General features: G+C 43.1%; 1 protein-coding gene across 1 annotated transcript in view; it reads left to right on the forward strand.

The window, feature by feature from the left end:
* LOC119403408 (F-actin-monooxygenase MICAL3-like) overlaps window positions 1-12,034 on the forward strand; it is a 152,537-nt gene that overhangs the window by 19,834 nt on the left and 120,669 nt on the right. Inside the window, 4 exon segments of the mRNA XM_049418315.1 lie at window positions 4,736-4,960; window positions 7,127-7,288; window positions 8,261-8,468; window positions 10,258-10,374. Of these exon segments, the coding sequence (XP_049274272.1) occupies window positions 4,823-4,960; window positions 7,127-7,288; window positions 8,261-8,468; window positions 10,258-10,374 (625 nt within the window). The 5' untranslated portion in view covers window positions 4,736-4,822.

Here is a 12,034-nt window from a genome sequence, read left to right on the forward strand (position 1 = left end):
TGGTGTCTGTTTTATATAAAAATTAGTTAGGGCTACTACACATAGAGATGTGGATGTATCATACCATTCGCTGTTGATGTCCAAATAACTGGGAAGCTTGCAGATGATATTTGACTGCTTTGAATTATCCTGGGCAACATAGAAATGACTTTGCCAAAACATGTTACCTGATGAACATATAGTGTTGTTTTCACTGAAGGACAGACAAGTGTAATACTGCCGCACCACACATAGCTTTCGAGGTATGTGAACATCGTGGGCCTTGAGAAATAATAGTTGAGAACCAGTTAGTATAGAGGCTATGTACAATATTCGCGGATTCAAATGCGACATCAAAAATTTTAGTATACTAAATGGTATGCACTGTTGCTTGAGGTAACTGCATCACGTTACTACAAATGTGGCCGTTAAAGGTGATGTTGGCTCCGGTGTAAGTGTTCGGAGTCAAAATTACGCCGCTATGACACGGACTGAAGACTGTAGGAAAGTACGTGCATTGCTTAGCCCTAGATTGTCATGTTTCAATCCCCGTGTATTGTACATAAAGGCATGCCATAGTTGATGGATGACTAGGAATCATTGATTGGAAATTATGTGCGGGTGCATTCGTTGAGGAACTGGAGCTTCTGTGCAGCAACAAAAAAAAATCTCTCGGAGCAGTCCTCACATCCATTTATTCAGTACCTGCTTCGCCATAACACATTGCAGCAGGGAGGATACTGTTCATATGGACTAGCACGCAAAAGCACATTCATTAAACATGGAAGAAATCATCGTTTGAACAAAATATAGACAGTGTCAGGTGGCAGAGCATATTATAGTAACATGTAGTCATGACGGAAATTGGCACACCATGCTGGTGACAGAGACGTTTAAAGGGAAACGAGGACTCAACGCTGTACTCATACTGAAATTTACTGAACAACAGAAGGCTTATTTATACAAGCACACGCATTCAAGTGAAAACAATAAGAAAGTGTAGTGATTTAATATCATGATTGTGACAGTACGCTGTGAAAGCCGGCTGAGCGAGATCTGAATTTTGAGCTGAGGTATATGGTCGCACTTCAGACTTGGGTTTTATTTTAGTTGTAGTCTGTAAGCAGGAGGTCAGCACTAACCTCAATTGGGATTTAGGTTACCACCCAGAATGCTGATTAACATTATATCCTGTGAAGTCACCAAGCATACAGAAGTGTAACGTGCAGATCCTGACCCGAAATAAGTAGCAAGCCAGCCTTGTTTTCTAGCTATTTGCATAATCCGTTGCATACAGAGTTCCTTTTTATGGAGAGCTGACCCTGATAACAAGCTGGTTTTGCATATAGCATCAAGTTGGTTGGTTTGTTTAGAGGGTTTAACATCCCAAAGCGACACGGGCTATGAGAGACTCCGCAGTGGAGGGCTTCGGGTAATTTCAACCAGCTGGGGTTCTTTAATGTGCACCGGCGTTGCACTGTACAAGGGCCTCTAGCATTTCGCCTACATCGAAATGCAATCACCCCGGCTGGTATCGGACCTGCATCGTTCAGGTCAGCAGCCAAGCACCGTAACCACAAAGCCACGGCACAGCACTCACATAGAGTAAGGTTTGCTGCATCCTATGTCCCACATTTTTTCAGCTGAAATGGAATTTCCATTCCTCAAGCAAATTTATATCATGCAAATTCATATCATGCAACACTTTTTATCATATAGATGTTTGAGCACTTCTGATTCTTTCCAGTTTGCTGCTTATCGCTAAGAAATGCGGGGAAGTTACCATGCGGTGCATCGTTCTAATTATATCTGCTGTGTGCTCACCTGTTGAACAATATACATTCATAAGTCATGCTTTCTTATCACAATGTGTGATGTCTGTTATCCCTCATTAGTTCATAGTTAATCTTCTATGTTAAAACATTATGCTTCAAAAAATGTCACTAAGCGGGTTGGACTGTTTGCTAACATGTACATTGCATTGAATATCTGCTGACACTTAGTTGAATTGGCTTCTCAACAAGGTTTCTGGGTGTGGCATCGCAGTTTAAGCTGTGTTCAGCGTAACATGCCGACTTTCCAATGGTTACCAGTTGTTAGTTTCACACAATTTCGGCATGTGCATGAGTGTGTACTTGCACATGCTGGTAATCACCTCCTATGGTAAGGTAGTAAACAACAAGCGAGTTGGTGAGTCATCCTGAATGCATTTACAATAGAAAATGAAACAAGACTGGAAACAAGAATTGATAACCACAGCAATGGCCTCATTGTTGTTTCATTTGCTTGGGTATTGCGACAGTGATGTTCGTTAAGAACTGCAGGCCTTTTCTCAAAACTTTCCATGAGTGCTATGTCACTAGGATCTTGATTTTCATCATACTTTCACACTTAATGACTACGCACAGTTCCCTGACACTATTTGATCTTGGATACAGCCAGCAGGGCCTATATCGTTGTACCAACAAGCTATTCCTGTCCGTAATCATTTTTGAATTTCATATATCTGTCCTTGTTGACAGGCAGCAGTCTATACTGTCTCTATCATAATGTCAGGCGGAGTACGAAGAAACAGCAGTCAATGTGGGATATCAGCGCTGTACGCATAGCTGCATGAAGAATTCAGTTTTTGTTTGCTTTTGTTCTCGGTTTAAACTGCACGGAGGTTCCACTGAACATCTGTGCTGACGCATGAGACCTGCTATGCTGTTATCTGGCAGCCGCAGCAGATGCCGCTACGTCAAACATCCTGCAGAATATTTAATGCTACTCTTCTTTTTTTTTTGGACTTAAAAAAATAATAATCCCACAGCTGGTGGATAAGCACAATAGTGGGGACTCCCCACATTGCTTGGAACAGTCTATGATTTCGAATGCGATTTTCGAGGCGACATTGGCTCTTACGAGTGTTGCCCCATTACTGTCAACAACCTCCAGGGCCAGGTGTTCTCACACCGCCTGTTATTTTTATTCGTCCTTGTACAAACACTGCGGGCTGTGCGTCGAGTGCAGTGTACATGTATACACGTGAGATAAACCGAAGGCTGAGGCAGCGGGGTTAGCTGACACTCGTTTCCGCGACGCTTTTATCTGTCGTTGCATTTCTCTTTCTTATGAAATAAGGGAGGTATTTTTTGTGCTTTGTTGTCAACTTTCTTACTTGTTGCAAAACTTACTTAATCACTTCCAAAAAGGAAGCATGAGAGAAATGAAATTCGTGGCTGTAAAAAGAGAAGACAATAAATGTAACACGGTAGAAGTGTTGAAGAAAAATGATTGTTTATTTGAATGTGATAGTACTGATAGTACTGAAAGTAAACTCTACTGTCACTACATACCTGCCATGTACGCTGTGTTATGCTGATAATGCACAAACTATTTGTGACCTTTCCATCGCTCGCTGCGTTGTCCTCAATTTATGTTCAACCCTCTTTGTAAGCCTCCAGGTTTCTGCTCCGTAGGTAACTACCGGTAAGATGCAGCTGTTATATACCTTCCTCTTGAGGGAAAGTGGTAGATTGCCATTCATGATTTGATAATGCTTGCCGAATGAGCCCCATCCCATCCTTATTCTTCTAGTTATTTCACTCTCATGGTTCGGCTCCGCGGTTACTACCTGTCCTAAGTAGACGTCCTAAGTCCTGTCCTAAGTACCTGTCCTCAAGAAATTGAGGACGACGCGGCGAGCGATGGAAAGGAAAATGATAGGTGTAACCTTAAGAGACAGGAAGAGAGCAGAGTGGGGCAGGGAACAAACGGGGGTTAAGGATATCATAGTTGAAATTAAGAAGAAGAAATGGATATGGGCCGGGCACGTAGCGCGTCGGCAGGATAACCGGTGGTCATTAAGGGTAACTGACTGGATTCCAAGAGAGGGCAAATGCGTGAGGGGAAGACAGAAAATTAGGTGGGTAGATGAGATTAAGAAGTTTGTAGGTATAACGTGGCAACAGAAAGCACAGGACCGGGTTGATTGGCGGAACATGGGAGAGGCCTTTGCCCTGCAGTGGGCGTAGACAGGCTGATGATGATGATTTGTGACCTGGAATGGCGAGGCACGCAGCATTAAAAGAAGTATGCAAGATTGATAATGATTGTTGTTTGGGAACAAGGTTCCAAGGGCGCGAACTTTTCTCAGGAGTGCATATATTATGATGAGGAGATACAGAGAGTGCGCTGCTGTACGTTGATATTCGAGCTAGATAAGCTGATCATAATACAGTAGCAAGTATTAGTATTGTGTACGCTGTGTCCGTAATGGCATTGCATACGTGAGAATGACACATTCTCATAAAGACGCGCTCAGAACTTTTGCTCATGCGCACTATGCAAAACCTGACATTCTTACATATGCAATGCCACTACAGATGCAATGTAGGCAGTACTAAGACTTGCTAATGATGTAGAAAGGTATATCTGCTGTACACTATTCACGATTGAAATGCGAAAATTTAGGGTCTGTGAGCCGTATTGGTCTGTGTACATTACAAGTCGATGATGAAGCAACGAGTGCTGTGCGCACTTGTACCCTAACCCCCGTATTCAGAAACGCTCCTCGACTTGAACTTGACTTGCCACCGCCTTGGGCAGCGCGTTCGAAACGCGTTTGTGCTGCCTTGGCACAGCCTAAAGGCAGCGCATTTGAAACGTGTTGAAGGCGGTGGCAAGTCAAGTTCGAGTCGAGGAGCGTTTCTGAATACGGGGGTAAGCTTTGAGCTGGATCGGCTCCCTCATACAGATGCCTGTCCTCTTGCAGGATGGTGGGTGTCAAAGCAGCCATGCAGAGGAGAAGACATTGACGTCCGGTAGCTAGTAGGAGGGGGAGGAGGAGGGGACGGTCACCATGGCCATGCGGGGCGCAAGGGGCACCCCCACGGGGCTGCCCCAGGCCATGAGCCCCGAGAGTGCACTGGCCTCGGACATCTTCGACCAGTTCGTGTCCGCCGGCACCTTCAAAACGGCTCTGTCCACCTACCGGCAGGTGAGAGCGCCTCTTCAACTGTGTTCTGCCTTGCTTTGTGTCACTTCTTGGTCACTGTGTCACTTTCTGAACTGACAGGAACAGTTGCGCGAGTTGGTAAACAGGCATCTTGCAGTAAAGCGCAAGAAAGACAACGGAGAGGAACGAAGAAAGCAGGACCATGCGCTACTAGCAAATGAGGTTTATTTAAGAAATACAGAATGATATACACATACAGCGAAACATTTTTGACAGGTTAAAAGAGGCACGCACAGGTGCAGAAAAATTATTTTTAAAATTATGAAAAAATTGTGCAGAAAGCTTTTGCTCAATGTGTATATCATTCTGTGTTTCTTGAATGAGCCTCCGTTGCTAGTAGCGTGTCATCCTGTTTCTTCGTTCCTTTCCATTCTTGTCTTTTTCGTGCTTTATCTCAAGGGTCCTGATCGCTTGTGAGTGTTCCGGCTCAAAGCAGATGCTTCCTAAAGAACTGAGGGTGAATATTCAGTAGACGGGGGACACACAGGCGAGACTCGTGATACATTCTACTGGTTTGTACCGCACTACAACTAGGCTTGCAAGTGCAGCGGCCTTTCGATATGTTATCCATAACTGCCGAACTTTGCCCCCAATGTGTTGCTTTTAGTCAATGAGCGCTGCACATGCCATACCTCAGGCAGTCCTGGGAAGTGCGGGACAACAAATCAAAGAACCCCATTGGAACCAAAGAATCCATGTCTGTGCTAAATGTTCAGCAGCTCCCAGAACTTTTGGAGGAGACATTGTCGTTGGAATTTTGCTGTATCTTGGTTTCACCCCAAGCTTAAAGGTCAGAATGCTTTCGAGCATCCTGAATTAACCAGGCACTCTGAATTAACCACTTCATGTCAACAAGCAGAGCGTAAACCACCTCGTGAGAGCACTCTAGGCAGTCGAGAGGGACTAGTCGTATGTATGATTAGTATGTGTGTTATGCTTAGTACATGCCCAATTTAAATCATTCTCACAGGCAGGATATTAGAAATATTGGAGATAAGAGTTGGCATTCTTAGAGAAACCACAAATGGCATAATGGGTTAGTTTGCATCATAAAGGCTGATAAAAATTTCTGTAATGTAGTGCTTTGCTGCACAGGTCAGGCTACGTTTCAAATTGCTCCCATTGGCAAGCAAAATGAGATTCAAAGATTTATCAAGTATAGAGTCATTAAACTTAAGATTAAATTAGTAAACATATGAAACTATGGAATAATTTTTGTAATCACAGTTGCTAAGATTACACAGGGTTCTGAGTAAGTGATGCACATTCATTTGTGACCTGGCTTTTAGTGATATCATTATTTTCCTGCCACTGTTATTGTTCTTGTAATGTCATTATTCCACATGCACAGTTCTACAGAGTGAACAACTAAAGGACTTGTGACTCATGGACTTGCCACAAGTAATTTGGTGCATTAATTGCCCAGCACTGAGATGTGAATAACATCAGCACTGTGTTGCCATTAGCTGAGCTCCTGATTAGCTCATATGGTTAATGACCACTTCAGAATATCAGTGGTCCAGAGCTCAATTCCTAAGCTAGGGCGCATTTTTTAATCAACCAGTAAGTCTACTTATTGAGGTTCCCAATAATTCTCTTTCTAGCGCACTGCGCTCGGTGAATGTAAATCTTTCCTTGCATGAAAATTTTTATATCCTCTTTGTTCAACTTGATATGTTCACATAGCAGTTATGGAAAGAACTTCACATTTGTGATCACAACAATCTTATGTTCTTTGTATAATGAACACCTGCAAAAAACATGTTGCTTCTGTCAGCCACCAAGGGTTCTTGCCGACCTCAGCTCATCACGCAAACTATGACTTTTTGGTTTATGAAGAGCTCACTTCATCATTAGTATTTTGCCACTTTCTTAGTGTCTTTTGACGAGCAGGGGTTGTCGGAGGGTGTTTTCTTCATTTAATACATTAATATGTGTATGTATTTATTCACGTAATAACAAATCAACTATTATTTTTCTCATACAATCTGTCCATACTCACTTTTACATTTTTCTCAAGTTGGTAAAACATTTTACTACATAAAAATATTAGCTATTGTGGTACTCTTACTTTAAAAAACAGCCCTATCGCCATGCCCTTATCGCCAGGATTGAAGAAATTGTGTGTTGGTGTCTCCATCCTCACAGATGTGCGACGTGCTACAGCTGAGCCCGTCGCCCCTGCCGGTGTTCTACCCGCGGCTCAAGGTAAAGCTACGGTCGTGGCGAGCCGCCTCTCTCTGGGCCAAGCTGGACAAGCGGGCAGCCCACAAATGCTACAACCGGGGGAAGGCTTGTGCGGGCATGCGGGTATGTGGAGTCTTTTCTCTCTCTCTTGGCTCTTTCATATTTTTTCCCCAGCAGCACTTTAACTGTGACCAATGTTGTTCACACTGCCCAACCATGGGACAGTGTGACATGGTCGTCCCACTGGACGACCATGTCACAACATTGGTCACACTGTCCTATGTTATTCACACAGTGTCACATAGTCATGTCACAGCATTGGTCACATGGTCACAATGTTGTTCACACTGTACCTGTCACAACATTGGTCACGCTGTCCATGTGACAACATACGCAACATTGGTCACACTGTCCAACATTTAGACAGTGTTACCAAACATAGGTCCTACACTGGCCCTGGCTTCTGTGCTGCAGGGGCTGCTGTTACATGCGCAGCATGTGACAGGTGTTCAGGTGTGTGTATCACAGGTGTATTGACGTCAGAGTGGCTAAAGGTGATTTTAATAATTAGATATTGATTTGCTAAGTGACATTGTATCGATTATCCAAACAAGACGGAGGCTCACGGGGAGACGAAAGCTTGAAGGGATGAAACATCGCTGAATAGCAACTGTTCCTGAAGCCAACGTTCTGACAAGAGGACTTGTCCACGAGGATGACAGGTCCTTTTGTTGGAAACGTTGGCTCTGGCTTCACTTCCTATCCAACAATTTTTCATCATTGTATTAGGCTTGCAGGCACAGTGGTGCTGAATATGAGTTGCAACATGGTGGCAATGGTTGAACCAAACCTATACGGTAACATCAGCAAACATGAAATTGGTTTTCCAAATGCCAGTAGTCGAAACAGTGTTTACGTCGCTGATCGTTTTCTATGTTGGCGCTACCGTGCAATGTTGGCACCACTTTGACTGTGGGCAGCATGTTACAACTAATATTGGGCTCAACTGTACATCTTCTCATGTTGTTCAAAGTGCGAGATTGTCGTGGAGCATTTTACACCGCCACAATTTATTACCATTCCCTACCCATCCAGGTTCTAATCATCGGAGGCGGTCCGTGCGGCCTCCGCACGGCTATCGAGGCGCAGCTCTTGGGCGCCAAGGTGGTCGTGCTGGAGAAGCGGGACCGTTTCTCACGCAACAACGTCCTTCACTTGTGGCCCTTCGTCATTCATGACCTTCGGAGCCTTGGGGCCAAGAAGTTCTTCGGAAAGTTCTGCGCGGGGTCCATCGACCATATCAGTGAGTGGTGGACGACCTTTCGGTCGTTACTTTTCTATTTTTCATTTAACCCTTCACGGTCTGTTGTCGGGCCGCTCCCGACAACGCAACACGGCGGCAGTGGTCCGTGGTCGGGCACTGCTTGACAAGTTCTTTCGTGGCTGCTTCACGTATGCATTTTCTCATTGCATTATGCACCATATCTAAATGAGTTAGCAAACTTCTTTCACTTGACCTTTGATTTCTTTAGTTTCGGACCGGAATGAAAGGATAGCGGGTAAAGGTTTTGGAGTGCAAAGGGTTAAAATGTGACAGTTAACGCGAAGACAAGGATGGTCATCCTGCTGTCTTCCTGTTTATGTACTAGGCTAGGCTAACATGGTTCTTTTATTCTGTAAGTACAGTCAAGAACAATATGAAAGGGAACATTGAAATTATCTTCAAGAGGCCATTTGCGGCTAAACGCAGCTGCCAAGAGCAAAAGTTTCCATAGCACCAAATGTTCTAACAGAAATGTACCTCGTGCGAATCGTACGTCGCATTCGTATCCGCACATCACGAGTAGTAATCATTGCTTAAACACAAACTCGGTGTTTCCTTCCATATTGCCTGCGACTGTGCGTGATGATGATGATGAGAGATTTTTCTGTTGCTAAGTGCATTTAAAACTACGGCTCTTTTTCTTTCACAGTTGCACATTTTTCTCATTGCATCTTACTTTCTTAGTCATGCCCATGAACAACAGTCGACCCCTTAACTACCATAGGCAGCCTTAGCACGTCTCCATGTTTTTCACGCGTACTACCGTGACGAACTCAGATCATTCCAGCAAAATGTCCTAATTTCTCTTGCCAGAGATGATCTAACAAGTCCATGTGTCCAGTTATATTTTTCGTGCGCCACTTTTTCATGCACACATGGTGCTACCATGCTGTAGTACCGTTTTTCACCACAATACTGCAATGAAAACTGAGTGCAAGCTGTGCAGGGAAGCCAGCTTTTTCTCCACCTTTCTTTTTCTTCTATTTTGTTTTTCTAAATACTGTTTTTAATGCATTTCTTTGGTTAGTCTGGTGTGTCAAGTCCATAGAACACTAGCAAAAAAGTCGGATAGTTACGGAACATTTCTTAAAAGATAATTCGAGCGCGGAAGGGTTAATGAAAAGCCTTCGCAAACACATTGCTTTGGGCTAATTGGTTTGTTGGTCTAGCGAGTAGCTAAACAGGGCAAAAAAGGATGCATATTACTGCTAGATAGAAACGTGTGCAAGGTTTGCTCAAGTTCACGTTCAGAATACTAATTTTCTTCCTCTTTTTTTTTTAAAGTAATCTCTAAAGATCTATCATTTGGCCAAGCTGCTTACTGATAAGAACAAGTTACGCTCCTGTTGGAAATGATGCTTATCAGTGAAGTTCCCCTCAAGCATGTTTACCACGGCAACATAGTTGATATGTTCCACCCTCGTGTAATTGACAATCGAAAGTCAATTGTATGTTTTATTTGTTATTATATTTATTATAACATTATTTGCTATTTCCTATTTACTATTTTTTTTACATCAAAGTAAAAAAAATACTTTTTATTCTTCTATTCAGCTTTAAAATTCTGTTAAAGCAACAACCACCTTGAGCTCAGTGTGCTGGTGATTGCGCTCTGTGCTGATATTTTTGCTCGTTTGTTGCCTGATCGGGTCATTATATTAAATGAGTTTTACTCTAAATTAGAATATCTTAATGTGAGGCAAGTTTATGGGCAAGGTTTCTGGGTCTATTGTGTACAAATATTGACAGTGTCTTTTGTTGCGCGCAGGCATCAGGCAGCTACAGCTGATACTCCTCAAAGTCGCGCTTCTCCTGGGGGTCGAAGTTCATGAGAACGTGACCTTCAAGGATCTTCTCGAGCCACCCGAAGACCAAAGCATGGAGAGTGAGTCCAGTTCATTTGTTTTGTTTTTTTGTGGAAATTTCGGGAGATTTTTCGTGCATGTGCATGATTGGTTGCATGATTGGTTGCATGTGCAATGCTTGGTGATTACAGTAATATATGCCATAATTAGGGTTGCCACCTGTCTGGTTTTAGACCGGCCAGGTCGGTTTTTCAGATGGTGGGCTGGTTGCCGGTCCGCACCGGCCATCATCGGCCAGTTTTTTTTTTGTTGTTGTTGTCATAATATCGCGAATATTTTTTTTGTGTGTTTTATAAGCGTCATTCCAACAACTACGACGATAAATATTTATCGTCAATCACCAAAACTCTTACGCTATTAGTCAACCACTTTCTGGGATCCCTTCAAGTCTAGCGATTGTACATGAATATCCGACAGTTTTGTGGCATATGCACATTTTAACGTTCCTTTGTGTCTATAATGCCACTGGCCTGTTGGATTCAAACGCAGAGAAGAGCTTTTTTATGGACGAAGCATTGTGGTTCCTTTTCAGTGCAGCACATTCAGAGTAATAAGTGAAGCGTCATTCCAATCACGGGTACTTTTATGTCAGCAATTAGGCTAGTTGGTTAGCTGAGTGTGCTGCTTTTGTTTGTGCAGTGGGTTTATTTGGCTCAATGAAAGCAATGTCACATTAAATGGCACTGCATGCCGAATAATTGACATAGCGTCTATTGTTCGACATTATTTTAATCTCCCCCCCCCCCCCCCCCGTTGAAGGGCCAGTTTTTTTTTTCGGTAAAAGGTGGCAACCCTAGCCATAATCACTATACATGACAGCTGGTGGTATTTTACACAACCAGTGGGTACTCAAGACACTGTGGTATATGACAAAACTAACTTCTCTTGTGATGCATTGTGGGTGAATTTGACCTCCAAGCAATCACTCGGTGCTCATTGGCGTCTCGAAAAGTGTCGGCTACCGTGCAAGCCAGTTCTTACATTTGAATCGCTATGTACTGCACATAGTGACCCAAGGTTGCACGTTCACGTAATCCGAAGGTTGCAGATTCGGTCCCTGCCGCCGGCAAGTTGTCTCTTTGTTCGCTTTACTTTCTTCACATCTATATGAAAGAAACAGCACAATTAACGTCCACTATACCTTACTTGACTTCATTATCTGCTGGTTTTCATTAAGGTTGTGTCAAGCAAGCAAATGAGCCCTCCATATTCCCTTCCTTCATATGTACTGCGCAGTAATATAGTAAATGTATGGAACACATGCATTGATTTTTCGAGTAAGACTCTGGCAATTTCCAGTTCCAGTAAATGGCATCTTGCATGTGCCGATCCTGCACAGACCTTATTACAAACTCGTCTTCGATGCTAGCATGCTGTTTATAATGAAAGTCTGATTTCACAAAGATATTTGTTTTGTTGAGTACTACATTGTAACGGCGTTGACATGAACATGTGCAGCGAGCCATGTTGGTACTCGTACGAGTTTTTGTTTATGTTTTAAAACAAGTGTCGATGTTTCTTTCTCGTGACATTTCTTGTATGATTTCTAAGGTTCTTGCCAATGTCGCTTAATGCAAGCACTAATTTTTTTAGTTAAACTCTGGAAATTTGTGGCACTGAATTTGCTCTTTGTTCCTTGCACTCCTTTTCCTTTTTTTTCACTGACAACATTGCTATCGT

This window comes from Rhipicephalus sanguineus, chromosome 8, assembly GCF_013339695.2.
Source record: "Rhipicephalus sanguineus isolate Rsan-2018 chromosome 8, BIME_Rsan_1.4, whole genome shotgun sequence".
In the NCBI taxonomy this organism is placed as follows: Eukaryota; Metazoa; Arthropoda; class Arachnida; order Ixodida; family Ixodidae; genus Rhipicephalus; species Rhipicephalus sanguineus.